Consider the following 19,529-nt stretch of genomic DNA (forward strand, 5'->3'; position numbering starts at 1 on the left):
TATAGTATAAAATTAATCTACAAGACGGTATGTCCACTTCCTTCCCCCACCTTCTGTTGGTCACATTTTTGATGCAATTGGTATTAAATAAAAATAATTTAAAAAAAAGGATGTCATAACAGAAATAGGAAAAAAGGGACTATTACCTAATAAGAGGCTAGGAGGCAAAGCTCTTTGACATCTGTTTATAGCAAAACGTCACAGCTCTACCGCTCTTGCCTAGAGGAGTTCCCTGACTCTGTGAACTGGGTGCCTAGAGAAAAGGTCAGCTGCCACTGATGAGAAGGGCAAGAGAGTGAGATGTGGGGGATGTTGGAAGAAAGCAGAGTTGAAAATATTCATGTTGATGAAGTGGGAATTTTCAATAATATTTTTATCAGGCCCATGTGTGCCTCAGTTTCCCTCTGTACTTCGTATGGCTACCCAGTGGCTGCAAAAGGGCTAAAAACCGCCCATGCCAGTGCAATCAGCCAGCCCACCTGTGATGGAATCCATTTTTGTCCCTCTCTATCAGTCCCAGAGAAGAGGGGCTCAGTCTCTTCAAAAGCCAACTTTTATCCCCCCCCCTCTGCTGAGTTCACATGCTCCACCTGCCGGAGTTTCCCGAGGATTGGTGTCAGGTGTTGGGGCTCCCACTGTCTTTCCAGATCCTTCATTGAATGGGTCCATTTCAGCCAGTCCTTTAACAACCCAATCTTACCACCCCAGAGAGCTATATGACACACACACACACACACACCTCATGTCTCCTGCTCTGCCCCAGTCAGCAAGATTTGTCAAGAACAAACCATGCCAAACCAACTTAATTTCCTTCTTTGATAGGATTACTGACCTAGTGGATGGGGGGAAGCAGTAGACGTGATATACCTTGATTTTAGTAAGGCTTTTGACACAGTTCCATTTGATACTTTCATAAGAAAACTAGAGAAATATGGTCTAGATGAACTTACTATAAGATGGATGCACGACTGGTTGAAAGACCATATTCAAAGAGTATGATTTACTGTCGAATTGGGAGGGTGTATCTAGTGGGATCCCGCTGGAGTCAGTCCTGGGTTCAGTACTATTCCATATTTTCATTAATTACTTGGATAATGGAGCACAGAGTGTTTATAAAATTTGCAGATGACACCAAGCTGGGAGGGGTTGCAAGCACTTCGGAGAACAGGTTTAAAATTCAAAATGACCGTGACAAATTGGAGAAGTGGTCTAAATTCAACAAGATGAAATTCAATATAGACAAGTGCAAAGTACTTAAATTAGGAAAGAAAAATCAAACGCACAGCTACAAAATAGGGAATAACTGTCTATGTGGTAGTACTGCTGAAAAGGATATGGGGGCTATAGAGGACCATAAACTGAACATGATCTGTCAATGTGATGCAGCTGCAAAAAAGGTTACTATGATTCTGGGGTGTACTATAAAAAGTGTTGAATGTAAGACACAGGAAGTAACTGTCCCACTCTACTTGGCATTGGTGAGGCCCCAGGTGGCGTACTGTGTCCAATTCTGGGCACCACAGTTTAGGAAAGATGTGGACAAATGACAGAGAATACAGAGGAGAGCAACAAAAACGATAACAGGTTTGGAAAACCTGACCTATGAGGAAAGATAAAAAACTGGGCATGGTTAGTCTTGAGAAAAGAAGACTGAGGGGGGACCTGATAACAGTCTTCCAATATGTTAAGGGCTGTTATAAAAAGGACAGTGATCAATTGTTCTCCATGTCCACTGAAGATAAGACAAGAAGTAACGGGCTTAATCTGCATCAAAGGAGATTTAGGTTACATATTAGGAGAAACTTTCTAATTATAAGGGTAGTTAAGCTCTGGAAAAGGCTTCCAAGGCAGGTCGTGGAGTCCCCATCATTGGAAGCTTTTAAAAACAAGTTGGACAAACATCAGGGATGGTCTAGGTTTACTTGCTCCTGCCACAGCACAAGGGGCTGGACTTGATGACTTCTCGAGGTCCCTTCCAGCCTGACGTTTCTATGATTAATATTGACACAAGTCAAGGCATTTTTCCCAGATCAGCCTTTTTGCATTTCTTAACCTGGAAAGTGATGTAACACAACCTCTTACCACAAGGTGGTGCTAGACGACTATAGATCCCCCAATAATAGCCTCTGTCACATGAGCTTCCAAATGACAACAAAGGGGATACAAAAGTATAGATCAAGATACAATCTAACAGGCTGTCAATGCCACATGTAAAAAAATGGGAATAGATTAACATTCGCCACCAAGCTTGCTACAAAGGTAAAGTACGATGTTGAAAATAAAGCTTTTGCATTTTGTTTGACATTTCTATAAATGGCTCACGTTGCAGATTATCTGTGGAATTCTACAGGTTTTCATGGGTTTTGTTTATTTGATTGTTTTGGCAAAAATCAGAATATCAAAGATCTGGTGGTGATTATTTATTTGTGCTGTGATGGCCTATAGGAACCCCAGTCCTGGATCAGGACCCCATTGTGCTTAGATGCTGTACACACAGACCAAAATGGCAATCCCTGCCCCACAGAGTTTATGAAACGGGGATAGATTGCCTGAGAAATTTTACATGAAATCTTCCTCACTTCCACAAAGTTTTCCAAAGTCCTCTGCTAAGTTTGGAATGTGCTGTGGACAGGCTGAGCCAGGTAACTCCTATTCAAGTCAGTAGGTAAAATTCATGAATGGCTTAAATCCCATTTCAGCCCACAGGCCTGCAAAGGTTTTCTTCTAGCCCTCTGTGCAGGGAGGGACTCATGCAGCTTAAACCCTGCCTAACACTTTGAAAATGCAGCCCTTTGTGCTAGTCCCAGCAAGGGAAGAACTGGATGTTATGAGTCAAAAGGCTGCTCCCCCAGAAAAGTGCTCAGCAAAAGACAACGCAGATGGGCTAAAATATTTAGGTCAGGATGTTAACATTTCTCAGCACTGGGGAGTGGAAAGACAATGAAAATGGGGACATCTTGAAAGCTTGTGTGACACAGTGGGAAAGCGTGTGGTATCCCCTCTAGTGGCTAGTCCGCCTAAGAAGACAAGAGCCTACTGTCGCTACTAGTTAACGGAGGTACTCCTTTAGTTCAAGTAGTAGAGGTTTGTGCTGCAGTGTGGAAGGTCCCACCTTCAACCCCTGTTGATCACCCATATGAGGGGGTTATTGTAGTTTCATGTAAATGGTTAGTAGTAGCAAATATTGACCCCTAACTGAAGGGCTTTTACCCAACTTTTCTCAGTGAGACTCACACTTTTGGGGCACTTATGGATTCCCAACTGCTCTGAGTCCTCGGTGGATGACCCTATCATTTCCCTAGACCTCACCAGAATGACCTAGGCCTCTGCCACCTCCAGACCAGACTACTGCCATGCAGTCTGTGCAGGGCTGCCTGCTCGGACGGCAGCTACAGCTGAGACCGCATGCAAAGGTCCATTTCTTTGTTACGCATGAGGAGCACAGGGCCCCATAGCCTGCACTGGCTTTGATGGTCCAAGTTGGTGTGGCTTGCATTGTAGCTACTAGCGAGACAGTCCGTTTCCTTCGCGATTGCTGGGATGAGTGGGTGCTCTCTGTATCCAAGGCTCTAGGTCTGAATGTGTCTGAGAGCTGGTGGCTGGGCATCTCTGGGGGGAAAGACTCCTCCTTTCTGGGTTCTTGTACCAAAGTCTATTGGGCCCTAGCTCCGCAGCTGCCTGAGGGGCTGTCAGCGAGCCGGGTTTGTAGCTGAGGCTTAGGTTTCTGGACATCGTTGTTTCAATGAATGTGCTTTTGTTTTCTATTCCTATGTGGTCCGGGAGCTCTCCCTGCATTTGCTCTGCTGGAACCTCCCGGGTGAGGCGGCTGATGCCCAAACCCAAGCCTCGGTTGTTCTTTTAGAAAGAACAGAGCACAAGCCCAGGTGTGCCCAGGCGAGGCATTCGGCATTCCTGGGCCATCCCAGCATGACGCTTGCCACAGTAGGAGTCACTGTGCAAGAGCCACTGCTCCCACCCAGCCTGGCGCTAGGCTGCCTCGCTCTCTCATGTGACTTTTAAGGCATTTTCCTCAGGGCTGCCAACCCACGGGATCTCTGTGTTCAGGGACGCTCCGGCATCTGCAGGCAAAGCTGGCAAGTGGTCAAGTCAGGCTGCAAACCGCCCACTGGTGTGTCACTGGAGCTCCAGTGCAGAACACAAGCTGTACCCGGGGCTAGGCAGAGGACGGCTGGAAGCAGGGCGGATGGAGTCCTCCCATGCTGCTCCTTTAAGTGCTGCACTTGTTTGCTTTTGATCAGAATCAGCCCTGTATTTGGCTTCAGAGGAGGAAACAGGTTCTTGTCACTTTCTCCCCACCCCTCGCTCCCATTTCAGGTGTGTCTGTGGGGGACTAAAGTTTGCAGCCCTGGGGTTTGTAAAGGAAAGGAGTAAGCAGGGAATGGGTTTCCGCTCTTCTTCTTCTGAATAGCTGGGAGATAGCTGCAGCGGGAACCCCTGGCCAAAATTCACTTGGAAGAGGTTTAAATAGTCATGTGCAGGAGCCACTGGACCCAACTTGGCTGCGAGGATCCACAGCCCCAGGGAAATGATCCGCGTCTCCCATTCAGATTCAGATCCTTTACAGTCCCTTTCCCGTTTGTTCCTTGCAGGAGCATGCAAAGAGCCCCTGCCTTCCAACTGCACACAGCTGCTGGGTGAAATGGTTTCCCGTTCCAACATCCCATTCCAGAAACAATAGATGCTGTTTCGTGCCGGGGTGCAGGGAAAGGAAATCAGGTGGTTTTCACTGACAGAAGGCAGTCTCACTTTACCATCCTTCCCCCCCACCCACTCTGTATTGGGGTTGCTAAATATTCTGCACAACTAGCAACACATGTTATGCAGAAAAACACTGTATATCATAGAAGATCAGGGTTGGAAGGGACCTCAGGAGGTCATCTAGTCCAACCCCCTGCTCAAAGCAGGACCAACCCCAACTAAATCATCTCAGCCAGGGCTTTGTCAAGATGGGCCTTAAAAACCTCTAAGGATGGAGATTCCACCACCTCCCTAGGGAACCCATTCCAGTGCTTCACCACCCTCCTAGTGAAATAGTGTTTCCTAATATCCAACCTAGATCTCCCCCACTGCAACTTGAGACCATTGCTTCTTGTTCTGTCATCTGCCACCACTGAGAAAAACTGACCTCCATCCTCTTTGGAACCCCCCTTCAGGTAGTTGAAGGCTGCTATCAAATCCCACCTCACTCCTCTCTTCTGCAGACTAAATAACCCCAGTTCCCTCAGCCTCTCCTCGTAAGTCATGTGTCCCAGCCCCCTAATCATTTTCATTGCCTTCCGCTGGACTCTCTCCAATTTGTCCACATCCCTTCTGTAGTGGGGGGACCAAAACTGGATGCAATACTCCAGGTGTGGCCTCACCAGTGCCGAATAGCGGGGAATAATCATTTCCCTCGATCTGCTGGCAGTGCTCCTACTAATACAGCCCAATAATCCAGTGGCCTTCTTGGCAACAAGGGCACACTGCTGACTTGTATCCAGTTTCTTGTCCACTGTAATCCCCACATTCTTTTCTGCAGAACTGCCGCTTAGCCAGTTGGTCCCCAGCCTGTAGGAGTGCATGGGATTCTTCCTTCCTAAGTGCAGGACTCCGTACTTGTCCTTGTTGAACCTCCTCAGATTTCTTTTGGCCCAATCCTCCAATTTGTCTAGGTCACTCTGGACTCTAACCCTACCCTATCTAGTCAGGATCATTAGATGTTTCTCATGTTCCTAAATGTTTGACTTTCCAGGCTTGGGAAAAGTTCAGCTGACTAAATGGGTCGCCTTAAAATCTGCTTAAAAGCAATGGGATAATCCATCCTGTTTTGATCCCCACTCCCTCTCCAAAGCTCTTCTTAAACTGTAACAGGTGTCAACCTCCCAGCCTCCGCTACCTGCATGTCTAAAGCTGAGATTGCACATCTGCACTTTAATGCAACAGCAGATTATACAAGACACACAGAGGGATCACACATGTGCCTATCACATGCAGAGACTGGAGGTCAGAAGTTGGAGATTTTCACTGTCTGCCTATTAAATATTTCACTCAAAAGGCCAGGTGCCATTTCATGTGTCCCGGTTGCTCCTATGTTTGTCAGATCCCACCTATCTGTAGGAGAAAGAAATCCACAACACACCCACCCTTCAGCCCCACTGCTATTCCTCTCCCTCCAGCCCAGTCCTCCTCACAGGGTCCTGAGATTACAGAGGGGGTCCTATCCTGCAGAGTTAGCTGACCCCTGTTTCTCTGCTCCACCAACCTAGGGCCGTTAATGCACTATTTTTATCCCCTCCATATGAAGAAGTGTAAGGGGTCCTATAACTTTTGGACGGCTGGAGACCTGCAGCTGCACACAGGCAGGGGGCTAGGTGGAGGCCGCAGCATCGCTTTGAATGGAAACAGTGGACTGAAACATCGCCGGGTTGAGCGAGGGATGGGGAGGGGGAAGCTTTCTGAGCTGCACAGTCAGCACTTTGTAATGTTTCTGTTTAGCGAGGAGCTCTGCACAGGCAGGTTCAAACTCTTCCTGCAGGTCAAAGCAACTACCAAAAAAAGTGTGTCAGTGGAAAACAGGATGCACAGAGCAACACTGAGCTAAGCCGAATAATAAGCCAGCCCTACCTACTGCTCCAGGGAGTCCAAAGACGTAGGGAGGAATTTATCCCTGGGGTCACTCCCCTGACATCAACAGAGCTACCTCCAGGATGAGTCTGTCCCAGAACTTATACAACTCCCCTGAGATGGTTGACTTCATCACCCTGAGCACCTCGCAGCAAGAAGGGAGAGTCAAAGCAATTTGTTGTAAGATCTACTCTGAGGTCCAGGCTCTGTTGATACCAATTGTGGGTGAAATTCACCACTGTGCAGAGGAAGCACAAGGCCTATCCACCTCAGAAGTCCCAGTTATATCCTCCTGATGTCCCTCTTTGAGAACTTAAGGAGTGCACAGTGTTTCTGCTGGCTTTGCCCAGGGGTGGACCTCAGATTCCTACTTAACTCCAACCAGCAATGCAGAACTGAGTCTGCCAATGCCTCGTCTGCGCTAGCCAATCAGAACCAGAATAACGCACCTGGTGGTGCACATCTAGCTCACGTTGATCTATCTAATGGACAGCAATAAGCTCAGGTCAAATAGAGGAGTCAGAAGTGAAAGGACTCTTAGCACTAACTGTTGGCATGTAAGAGACCCTGTGTATTTATGTTTTAGAGGTATACCGTGGGCACTGAAAACCCGCCCACCCCCCACTAAATCCAGTGGGCACTGGTTTGAAAGATTCTACCAGTTTTAATGAAATCCCCCATTTGAGAGATCAGGAACCCACAGTCTTGTTTAGACCAATGGCACCTTTTAAGGGGACCTACCCAAGTGTATATAAGCTAAGCCTGTGCCAATGTGCTAGATCCACCAGTCTAGTCTGGGAAGCATAGTGGTTAGAGCAGGAAATGGGGACTAGAGATTCCAAGGTTCTACACCAAGCTCTGAAACTGACCCACTGTATCACCTCAAAAAGGCCAAACTGTCCTGGCTGAGACTGTGCTCCTTTTGGAAAACCCAATGCAAAGGCCAGGAAACTCAGTGAGTTCCCCTTACCGCGTTCCCTCAGCATTCTTCCAATCCGGAGCCGGATTTGCCCTCTGCAAATGAGCACGGTGTTTGGCTACAAGGATCTCCAGAATTTCAGGGGAATTAAATGAAGCCAGGGCATCCATCTTATTGCAGCCTTGTGCCTCCATTCTGGCTTCACAGCCTGTAGGGGCTATACTGCTGGGAGTCGTAGGTCCTCTACGGCTCCCACACACCCCTTCTAAGGGAGTTTCATAGCACTCAACGGGATTCTGCAAATAAATTAATCCAAACTAAGGTCTGGTCCACACTAACCCCCCACTTCGGACTAAGGTACGCAAATTCAGCTACGTTAATAACGTAGCTGAATTCGAAGTACCTTAGTCCGAACTTACCGCGGGTCCACACGCAGCAGGAAGGCTCCCCCATCGATGCCGCGTACTCCTCTCGCCGAGCTGGAGTACCGGCGTCAACGGCGAGCACTTCCGGGATCGATCCGGGATGAAAAATGAAAAAACTAAATTTTCAAAAACAAATGTTAGATAATTTTTCCTGAAAACCAAAAATTGTTCCTTTTCAATAACCGTTGAACAAAACTGCGTGAAATTTTTCTTAATTAAAAAAATTTAACCATTTTTTGTCTACATGCACAAATCACCAGGGCTCACTCTACTGCTCTGTGTACTCACCTCTAAACTGGGAAGGAAAGGTATTTATTTCCCAGGGGGGTTTCACTAAGCATTTTGAGATTTGATAGCAATACTTTGCCTCTTCATCCAAGTACATCAAAGCACTATTCAGATAGTGAATTATGAAACCTTACAACCCCCAGATGAGTTACAGTGAGTGCTATTGTAACCCATGCTGGCTTGGTGTGGTCCTCTGTCCCCCTCTAGGGGCACCTACAGATTAATGAGTCTGCTACAGCCTTTGCTAAGAGCCATGTGGCTTTTAGCTCATGTATTTAGCTTCAGAGGTCCTGCATTTGATCCCACCCACAAATGACTGGGATCTGTCAGTTTAATAATTTATTTAATTAATAGAGATATCTCCAAGAACTGGAATGGACCTTGAAAGATCATTGAGTCTAGCCCCCTGCCTTCACTAGCAGGACCAAGTACTGATTTTGCCCCAGATCCCTAAGTGGCCCCCTCAAGGATTGAACTCACAACGCTGGGTTTAGCAGGCCAATGCTCAAACCACTGAGCTATCCCTCCCCCCCAGTGTTACACTATCATCCGTGTTTCCCAAATGGCATCACTTAGGTGCTCACAGCTTCTAAGTCCAGGAGGGACCATTATGATCTAGTCTGACCTCCTGTATGGTACAGGCCATAGAACTTCCCCAACGTTACACAATTGCTATACAGTGTAAGGAATTATATGAGTGCAACTAGGCTTGTTATCGTTATGAATGCTCCCAGATTAGATTGTGGTGTTGCCATAACCGATTATAATACGCACCTTAATTTCAGCCAATGCTCTTACTGAAGGATGGTATGTAGACTGAATAGGAGAGGAAGGAAAGCATACAGTGCATTTTACACTTAAGGCAACAGGAGCTTCAACTGCCAACTGCAAAAGCAGTTCCCCCCGCCCCCCATTTCTTTATTTGTTAGTTATCTATGCACCAGCCTGACATTTGATCCACTACAGCAAGTGTATCTGATGCAGGTCTAGATAGTCAGTCAGTCCACCCCCGCTGCCCCCTTCATCAGCCATGGAAACTTTCAGCAAACAAACATGGAGCTAAGTTTTGCCCTGACTGCACCCCTTGCAATGTCAGCTGGCCTGACTCTGATCTCCTGGCCATCCTGGGTTAGGCAAGCATCAACCTGAGATTCCTGCTTTTAAACTGAACTTTGTTTTATTATCTGCTCTGACTCCCCTGTCCCCCCATCTTCATCTGTCCTTTTCATCCACTTGTTGTGCCCACATGAAATCCCAGTGACTTCAACAGGTCTCCACATGAGTGCAGCAGTCAGTCTGCATGTTGTACATTGTGAGATTGGCCCATACGTGGTGTGCTCTTTGGGGCAGGGAGTGCCTCCTTTGTTGATTGTCTATGTGGTCCCTAGCACAATGGAGCCCTGATCACGGTAAGTCCTTTAAGTCAATGGAGTTGCTCCACACCGGTATGAGATCAGAATCTTAGGCCACGTCTACACTACCCGCCGGATTGGCGGGTAGTAATCGATCTATTGGGGATTGATCTATTGCGTCTCATCTAGACGCGATAAATCAATCCCCGAATCGACGCCCATACACCACCTCGGCAGGAGGAGTAAGCGGAGTCGACGGGGGAGCTGCGGCGGTCGACTTGCCGCCGTGAGGACGGCCAGGTAAATTGAACTAAGATACTTCAACTTTAGCGTAGCTGAAGTTGCGTATCTTAGATCAATCCCACCCCCTAGTGCAGACCAGCCCTTACCTTAAAGGCATTATAAGGGGATATAAATGAGGGCAGAACCTGGCCCTTTATAAGGGAGTTTCAGAAAGGGAAGAGCTTCACTGCTAGGAATTCTGGACTGAATCTGAACCGTGTAATTCTTAATTCCACCCACATCAAATGTTAGAGCAAACGGCATTTCAACAACAAAATGCTCGGTGCCACCAACAGCTTTAAAGCACAACCAGGAAACTCATCCCTAAAGCACCAACAATTTCTGCCTTATTTCTAATGATTCCCTTGGAGGCTCTTGTGTATCTCGGCTAAACGCAGTAACACAGAATTACACTTATTCAGACCATATGTATAAGTGCAGCAAGAGCCTGTAAAAGCTTAACCAGCACAATAAACATTTGGAAAAGCACAGTGACCAGATTTATGGGCCTTGGAAACCTACCAACATGACCCACCAGGATTAGATGCTTAGGTTTTTTGATGTAAGCAAAAAGTAAATAAATAACTCCCCCCTCCCTTCCTCTCTGCAAAGGACCCCCAAAGTCCAATCCTGCATTGGAATATCACGTTTTTTCCATCTTTTCTGATTCCCCAAATGTGCTAGTTGAAATTGTGCACACAGAGCAGATCCTGGCAAGCAGGAATTTATTTAGCGCCCAGGACTCCAAACCCACATCCCAGAACATACAATAAAACAAAGGGGAAAAAAGAAAGAAAAATAAGAGGGTTTCACCCTTAATTTCCACTAAAGGAAGGATTAACCTTGCTGCAGAAAGGGAGCTGGACTCTGCCAAATTCAAGCTGATTTTCAGCGCTAGTTCACCAGCATAAGAGCAAAGGGGTAACTTCAATGCCACATACTGAAATGGAATTCAGGGTGCTGGTGGGACGGGGTGGCTGCAAAATCATGTTATTCCATCCCTGAGAAGCTGGAGTTGTTAAATCTTGAATGTTTATTTAAACAAAGCAATTTTGGGGTAACAGGACAACTATGGAGTGGTGAGAAACAAAAGTTACGGTCATTCCCCACGCAGAAGACACTGATTCCCAATCATTCCCCAGATTACTCAAGCATTTGCTCACCCACTTTTCTTCTCCTTTATATTTCATAAAAGTTGTGAGGAATAATAAAAATAGTTCACACTTATACAGCACCTTACAGCTGAGGAAAGTGCTTCACAAATGGGAATTAATACAGCCCACAGCATCCCTGTGAAGCGTGTATTTATGATCCCCCTAACAAAGGGGGAAAACTCAGACACAGATGGGTTGAGCGATATACTCTGGGTCACACAAGCAGATCACTGGCTGTGCTGAAAATGGAACCCAGGAGTCCTGGCTTCCCATCTCTTGTTCTAACCACACTTCTCCGTTAAAAGTGTCTGGAGCTGAACCTTCTCTATAGATGTTAAATGAAAGATGCATAAGAGGAGGGCATCTGAGACTGCTTTTAAGAGATTTGCCTCATTCATTGAGACAAAAGAGATGGAGTAACTGAGTGTTCAGGTCTGAGGGAGTGCCTCACCGCCCACACATACCCACCCTGAAAATGTTTTTACAAGTTTAAGACAAGCCACTACATAAAGTTACACAAAAGGAAGACTTAAGTATGACGACAGCTTTACTTACATGAGGCTCAGTGCATGAAGCTGCCCTCGTTGTTACAGAACCAGCTCAGAAGCACTGCGCTGCTTTGCTTATTAAAATACACAAAAAGGCTATTTGTGTTTATTCGCTGTTTGGGGAGGTGGGCCGTGCATTTCAGCAGAGAACAAAGGCTACATGCAACATTTCGTTCTCCCTCCCACTTCTGTTTTTCAGAATCAGGGACAGATTTACATAGACAAGGCTTGGAATCAGAGCCAGTGATAACAGCTGAAGACAAAGTGGGTCCTGTGGGAGTAATGGATGCAATGAAGTAAGGATTAGGAATGTGTGGAAAACCTAGCACACCAGAGAAAAGCCTTACCAAATCTTAAGGGGGAGGCCAGCAAGGTGAAGATCTGCCAGAAGCAGATGTGTTCGTGTTTACAAATCACCAGGCATGACAAAGTTAGAGATGGGGAGTACAGAGTTTTGGGAGTAGGGAGGAAGAGAAGAAAGCAATGTGTATTTTCCATACCTGTAAGGAGTCCCACATCTAAAACCAGCCAGCTAACTACAGATGAACCTGACCATTAGGTCAGGGGATCCAAACCACACCTCTGCCTTCTATTGCTAGTCAACATGTAGCCACCTCCCACACAGTCCCCTCATGCCCAAAGATGTCTCTGCAGCCCTCTACCTCTGTTTCCCCTCTTCAGGGCCCCTTAAGCACATCACACACAAACTCTTCTTAAGTTTAGCAAAAAGTCTCCCTGGGGTTGGATTTATTAACATAACAAAATACTCAACATAAACGTTCTCAACTCCCCCATCAAGTCGCTGCTCTCACTCTTCCTGCTGGAGGTCTCCCGGCCTTCCTTGACCGCAGCCTCTTCCCTGAAAACTCAGGATTCCCTGCTAGAGCCTACTTGCTCCCAACAGCCATGCTCTCTGCTTAGTCCTCCCTGAGCATTCCCCCCGCTTTGCTCTGTAAGGGAAATCACCTGACTCCTACTCAGGTGTGTCTACTTAGTAACTAAGGTTAGCCTGCCCCAGGACTCTAGCCCTTAAAGGAGCAAGCCATTGTTGTGTTATAAGATTCAACCCAAATCTCCACATCCAAACCACAGAAACCTGAGAATCTGAAAATTGCAGCTCAGGGACAAAAGTTAATTGCAATTAAGAAGCTCATCAGTCATGGACATCATGAATAAGTTATCATAGAATCATAGAATATCAGGGTTGGAACGGACCTCAGGAGGTCATCTAGTCCAACCCCCTGCTCAAAGCAGGACCAACCCCAACTAAATCATCCCAGCCAGGGCTTCGTCAAGCCTGACCTTAAAAACCTCTAAGGAAGGAGATTCCACAGTTATCTGGGAAGATTCCAAGGTTATCTGGGAAGGCAGCAGAAGCAGAATGCAAATCAGCTCAAGAGAGACCTAGAACTCACTCCGGAGAATGACCTGGAGATGGAATGTTCTGGTGGAAAAGCAGGAAGTTGGGCTTAGTCGGCATGGCCCTGGTTAATTTCTTACGTTCTTATAAACCTTACAAACTACTTAAGCACTATGAGGAGCTAGAATCTGCACTCAAAACCATACATACTTATTTTTGTGAGCTGAAATACATAGCTTAGGCTCCGTAACAATCTTAATCTCCCAAAGTGCACTGCACTCCAGGTACATGTCCAGCGTGTTTCGGGTGCTGGCATATCATAAAGGAAAAATGGATTGGCCACATGGGGGAAATTCCGATTTCTCCTATGCAGCTGATTGAAGTTCATCCCAGGAGAGTAAACTAACCGCAACTTCAGGTGAGGTAGTTTGCACGTTTACAGTTTTGTGGGACGAGTAACGTATAGGGTAATATATATCTGTTAATGTAAAGGTCCTCCTGTGAACATCTGCACTCAAGAAGTGTGTGTTTATTTGGAAGATTAGTGGTAAAGCAGAAGACTTAAGGGACTCCTGAGTTCTAGTCCCATGCTGACCTTGGATAAGATACTGAAACTCTCTGTACATCACTTTGCCCAACTACCAAATACTCAAAAAATTAAGGTTAACTTCACCCTCTCCTATGGCTGTGACACCAGTATATGGAGAGCTCTGTATCAGGGAGCAAACCATTTAGCCCTGAGTGTTGTTTAACCTGACCACTTACATGGATAACTAATTCAAACAAAGGAAAGTAAGTTTAACAGCCCTAATCGGATGTAACTAGTAGTCAAGATTCCTATGTTCTATTCCTAGCTCTGTCAATGACTTGCTCTCTGACCTTTGGTAAGTCACTTTACATCCCAGGGCTTGTGCTTCCCCACCTGTAAAATGGAAATAATACTCCACTATCTCAGAGGCAGGCTAGGAGAATTAATTCATATTTGTCATTCATATTTGTAAAGTGCTTTGAGATCCTTGGATGGAAGGGCAGTGGAGTATTAGTATTATTATTGCTATTGCATGAGTCATATAATGCTTCCTTTTCAGTTTTATTCTCAGGAACAATCCCTGGGAAGATTTTGGTTCCACATAAGAACAACAAAAAATGTTTTTTTGGCAGCTGGTGGCAAGAATAATCCTGTTCCCATATGTTCTGTGCTATTTAAAGGGAAACTGTACCTATTTTAGAAAGAACAGCTCTCTGCACTTTCAAAAGACAAGTGTTTGGTATCTGTCATCATGAAGAAACTCAGAAAGATACACTGGACTTCATTTTACAGTATCCTTGGACATTTCTGAGTTAAGGCAAATTGCGGGTGAGGCGTTCCTTTCAGATGGCTCACAAAACCATCGATGACAAAACACAACAAAATCCCTTAGGAGTAAGCAACAGGATTTGTAATGACTTTCAAGTACAGCACATTCATTGCAGGGCATGTGGTTGCAGAAGGAGTAAGTCAGAGTAGAATTTCAACCTTAGGGGGCAGTGTTTTGCGCCATGTTCCACTTACGTCAGACAAGCTTTTGAGGCTGTGATTGTATGGAGAGTGTTTGATGCTGCGTGCTCATAATAAGTGCAGGAATAACATTCTAATCAGAGGAGGGGATTTTTAAGAAGTAACTGGGGTTGCCACTGCACTAATAACATTTGACTCTGTATAATGAGCAACAATTGATGGTTGTGGATTTTAGGCAAATGAAATGCATCTTAAATGTGATGTAGGAACCCAATTCAAACTCAATTCTACATCACTTGTATCTTGTGCAATCCCTGTTGACTAAAGTGAGATTGCATGGACGTAGATGATGGTGAAATCTGGCCTACAAAGGATTTCTACAAACTATAGAGAAGGTTCAGTTTTACCGTAACACCAGGAGGGGGGGTGGAGTGGGGGAAGGGAATGAGGTGTACGTTTAACAAACAAATCAAAACCATTTCTCCCTGATACTTGGTGAATGCCTCCAGCATATGGTCTGGAGAAGGTAGACTGGGAACTTCTTTTCTCCCAGTTTCATCGTTCAATTCAACGGACAGGTAGCATCTTCAGTACTGACAAAAGCAAATACTTTTTCGCACGGTGCATAATTAAACTGTGGAACCCATCACCACAACAGGTTACTGAGGCCAACACCTTACGAAGATTCAAATAGGGATTCGATGTTCATATGTTTAACAAGATTAATCAGGGTTATAATTATTATTTAATTGCAGTAGCACCTAAGGGCCCCAGTCATGGGCCAGGACCCTACTGTGCTAGGCTCTGTACAAACACAGGACAAAAAGACGGTCCCAGCCCTAAGATACTTACAATCTAAGCTTAAAACAAGAGCCGACAGGTGGATACAGACGGGAACACAAGGCAATGAGATGATACCAGTCTGGATGATGGGATTCTCAGTACACTGGTCACCTGATCGTTCTCGAGTTTTGTGTAGGCATCACGTCAAAGGAAAGTTTGAAGGGGGGATTTGAAAGACAAACACGAGTTACTTTTGAGAATGTCTATGGGGAATTCATCCCAACCACGAGGGGCAGCCTGGGAGAGAGCATCTAGGTGCTTGTCTGAAAATGTAACGAGTGGGCAAGGAAGGTTGGCATCATGAGCCAATCAGAGGTAGGAGTCAACATCTTGAATGAAAGAGGATAGGGAGGGTGGGGATAGGCTGAGAAAAACCTTGGAAATGAAGACAAGCACTATAACAGTTAATGCTAACATGGAAGGCAGACAAAATCTCGTGTTTCATGGCTTAAACCTGTCTCTAACGCATAGGGTGCTGTCATAGTGGTTTATCTGTAGACATACCCTCAGAGTGTCACAAATAAACAACAGGTGGAACAGATTGTTTAGCATAAGTAGTAACTCATATTCTACAAGATCATTCAATGTGAAGTGGCCCGTTAACACCTCTCAGGGTGTTTTTGTCTTTTATCATTTGCCTGTGTGAATTCATTCAAGAGCGCGGTGACTGTCTGGTTTCACCCATGGGGTTGTTACTGGGCACTTAGTGCCCTGGATGAGGTACACCACATGTTGAGATAGGCAGGTGTAGGACCCAGGGATCTTAGCAGGTCTGTTGTGGAGGGGAAACAGCCCCTCCTGGTTGCTGTGGGCTGCTGTGGCACCAGGCCCAGCATGAGACTTTCTCCAGTTGTGCTCTCAGTGCTCCCGCTGCTGGCACTCAGGCAGGTGGAGCAGAAGGAGGAAGCTGCATGGCTGGAATGCAGAGAGGTGAGAATTGGGGGCGGTGAGGGGAATGACATTGGCAAAGGAGGTTGCAGGAGCCAGAGTGTGGGGGGAAGCCAAAGCATGGGGGAAAGCGGAGGGGTAGGGTTGGGCAGAAGAGGAAAGGAGGTGGCTGGGGGGGCACATAGGCACAAACAAGGGAGGGAAGGAGCCAGGTGATGGGGGTGTTGGATAGTAGTTGGGGAGGGTGGGGAGAAGGAGCCAGGCAATGTGGGTGTTGGATAGTAGCTGGGGATGGGGGTGGGGAAGCAGGAGCCATGATATGGGGGTGTTGGCTAGTAGCTGGGGGGGCAGGGGTCAGGAGCCAGGCAATGGGGATGTTGGACAGTAGTTGGGGGAGGCGCAGGAGCCAGGCAATTGGGGTGTTGGATAGTAGCTGGGGATGGGGGGGCCAGGACCCTGGGCGTGTGCATAGGAAGACGAGGGGGGTGGGAGGTGCAGGAACACGGACAACCTTAATTCTGGCATTTCCTAACTTTTGAGTACTTGACTTTGAAACCTTAACTTTCTTTTAGCGCAGGCTTCCAGAGATGATCAAGATATACACCCAACACACCAAACAGACAGAGACACAGATGAATACAAGCCACAAAGTTCGGACCCGGATCCGAATTCCCCCCAAATTTGGATGTGGTTTGATCTGGGCTCATCTCAAACTCACACCCGAAATCTGGATGATGAACTCGTTAAGAGATAGATTGGTGTTAACATGTGCTGGTGGCATCTGTTCGAGTTACTCCCTCTAATGAGAATAACGATGGGCTGGAAATCTACACCGCCAGTATACTGGGTAGATCTGTCCCACACAAAACAGGTCAGTTGGGACCTGTTAACCAAACCATCCCTTCTTGTTTCATTCACTTTCAAGAGATAATGACAGGGTTTTTTGGGGTGTCCTAAATAAAACAAAAGAGCTTTGCACGAGGGTAAATACAGAAGAGTAAACGTGCTTTAGTTTGTCTAGAATATTAACAGGGTGATTATGTAATTTCTTTGGCTCATAGATGGAAAGACTCTGGTTCTAGGACTGGATGGGATTTTCCTTGAAGTCATCCCTGAACTGTATGAGTTATTTTCCTGGCTCTCCCCAAAACAACGTGGTTTGCTTTCTGAAAAGCTAATGTCCAACTGTTGAAATGTTTTGCCAACCAAAACATTGTGGCCTTATCCTGTTTTAATAATCTAAGACATCAATCTCACCCTCAACAGTCGTTTGATGTATTCTGTACTCGGCTGAACTAACCCCTTCAGACTTCACTTAGCTTGCATTCTGATTGAAAACTAGCGCCATGCATCAGGCCGACAGCGTTCTCTGTGAAAAATTTAACAGTGCATGGTGGTAACATATATTTATTTCCATGTATTGGGGAGCGAGCAACCACATATTCCAGCCTTTTTTCTTTTTTCCCATTGCTCAGAGATGGGCCTGAGGCCAAAACAGTGCTGCTAAGCTTGTTTTCTATTTAAAGCGTTCATTTTTATTAATAACCCTTTACAGCCTACACACCAGCACCGCGGGAGCTGCATTTCCGTGTTATGTCATCATGAACCATTATGTATTTAATTCCTGTACCCACAAACCCACATGGACGTCATTAAACACGTCCCATACAGTATTAAAACTGTGTTCTATAAAGTGCAATTAAAAAAATAAGATCTATGAAGTGTAGCGCTTTCCCCCCTAAGGTCATGGGAAAATGAAGAAGTAGGCAAGTGAGAGGAGACTGTGGGGCAGTGGGTTAGCTCACCAACTTTCCCTGTCTGGGGATCTACATTCTAGTCCTCCTTATGTCACAAATGAAGATTAATCACCCTATAAATGCTTCAAAGCAGATGTAACAAATCTGTGTTTTGTGGACAACAGAGCTCGTTGCTATATAAATCACACATGGAGTATTGGGACAAGAACCTTGGTCCTTCTATTCCAATCAATAAATAAGGCCTCTACCACTCTTCCCATTAATGGAAGTCTCTAATAGTGGGAAATAATAGCAGGCTTCTTACCCTTTCTAAGGGCCAGCTACTTAGAGAGCACCATCAGACACCCAAGTCCAGTACACTGTGCAGGGACCTTGCATTGTAGAGTGCCAAGCGCAATGTCGGCGTTAGATTATGGAGAAGGCTTTAACAATGGTTTCCAACGCAATGCTAAACATGCCCTTGGCTGTGCTTGCAGCTAAACTTCCTTCGGCACTCATTATCAGCAATGGGTGAGTTTCATAGTGCAGACAAGGGTTGAGATGAAGGTTATGAACTGTTACAGTACTGTAGCATTCCCATGGGAAAACCCCCCAACATCCTCCCCTTTCCTAGCCACTAGGGAGGGATTGGCTTCTCATCTGGGTTTGACCCTAATCAGTAGGCTCCAGCCACCTGTTTTATTGGTCTTTGTCTCTTTCGTTTAGTCCTTTGGCTGTTAGTGTCTGGTACATTTTTTTAAGTCACCTGTGTGGGCAATTGGGCGCAAGGGGCTGTGTGTGAGGATGAGAGGGAAAGAGGAAGAGATGGATGGAATTAATTAGAAAAAAAGATTTACAGAAATCCTGGAGAGGAGAAGAAAGGAGAGAGGAAATCCTGGGGCAGGAGGCAGAGAACACATTCTGAGGGAAGAAACAGATAGTTGATGGGGTGGAAGGAAAGAGAACACAGCAGACATTGAAGACAATGCAGAAAAACATACTTCATTACCAATGATAACACCAGAAAAAGGGGAAGGTGAAGAATTTAAAACAAGAGCAAGAGAGATGGAGTCAGTTACATTTTAAAAATGTATATGGGAAGTTATTTGACAAAGTGTTACTGGTAAACACAATACATAATACACAGAATGTAGCTGTTGTAGTCCTTTGTATTTTAAAGTGTGAAGGGGCATATGCTACTGAGGACAGTAACCAGCACAGGGCGTTTTCAGTAGGCTTGGTCATTGGGACTAGGGATGCCAAGTACATTTTTCAAGCTCCCCACCCCCACACTCACACAAGGGGGATAGAATAATTAATCATTTTGGTGGTAGAGTTTCTCAGGATAGGTCTACACTGGGGGGGGGGGTGTCGACCTAAGATACGCAACTTCAGCTACGTGAATAGCGTAGCTGAAGTTGCGTATTTTAGGTCGACTTACCTGGCTGTGAGAACGGCGGCAAGTCGACCGCTGCCGTGCCGCCGTCGACACCGCTTCCGCCTCTTGCCGCGGTGGATTTCCGGAGTCAACGGCAGAGCGATCAGGGATCGATTTTATCGCGTCTTCACTAGACGCGATAAGTCGATCCCCAATAGATCGATTGCTACCCGC

At 46.0% G+C, this 19,529-nt stretch overlaps 1 protein-coding gene across 3 annotated transcripts in view; it reads right to left on the bottom strand.

Moving 5' to 3' along the window:
• SH3PXD2A (SH3 and PX domains 2A) overlaps positions 1 to 19,529 on the bottom strand; it is a 358,093-nt gene that overhangs the window by 161,136 nt on the left and 177,428 nt on the right. The window contains exon 1 of one of the 3 annotated variants that reach the window (XM_026650921.2): positions 11,600 to 11,658. The exons of the other annotated variants lie outside the window; for them this stretch is intronic. Coding sequence (XP_026506706.1) covers positions 11,600 to 11,601 — 2 coding nt within the window. The 5' untranslated portion in view covers positions 11,602 to 11,658. Of the gene's footprint in view, positions 1 to 11,599; positions 11,659 to 19,529 lie in introns of those variants that run through there. 3 annotated transcript variants of the gene reach the window in all.

The sequence above is a fragment of the Terrapene carolina genome, unplaced genomic scaffold (assembly GCF_002925995.2).
Source record: "Terrapene carolina triunguis isolate 2854851 unplaced genomic scaffold, T_m_triunguis-2.0 Scaffold95, whole genome shotgun sequence".
NCBI classification, from domain to species: domain Eukaryota; kingdom Metazoa; phylum Chordata; order Testudines; family Emydidae; genus Terrapene; species Terrapene triunguis.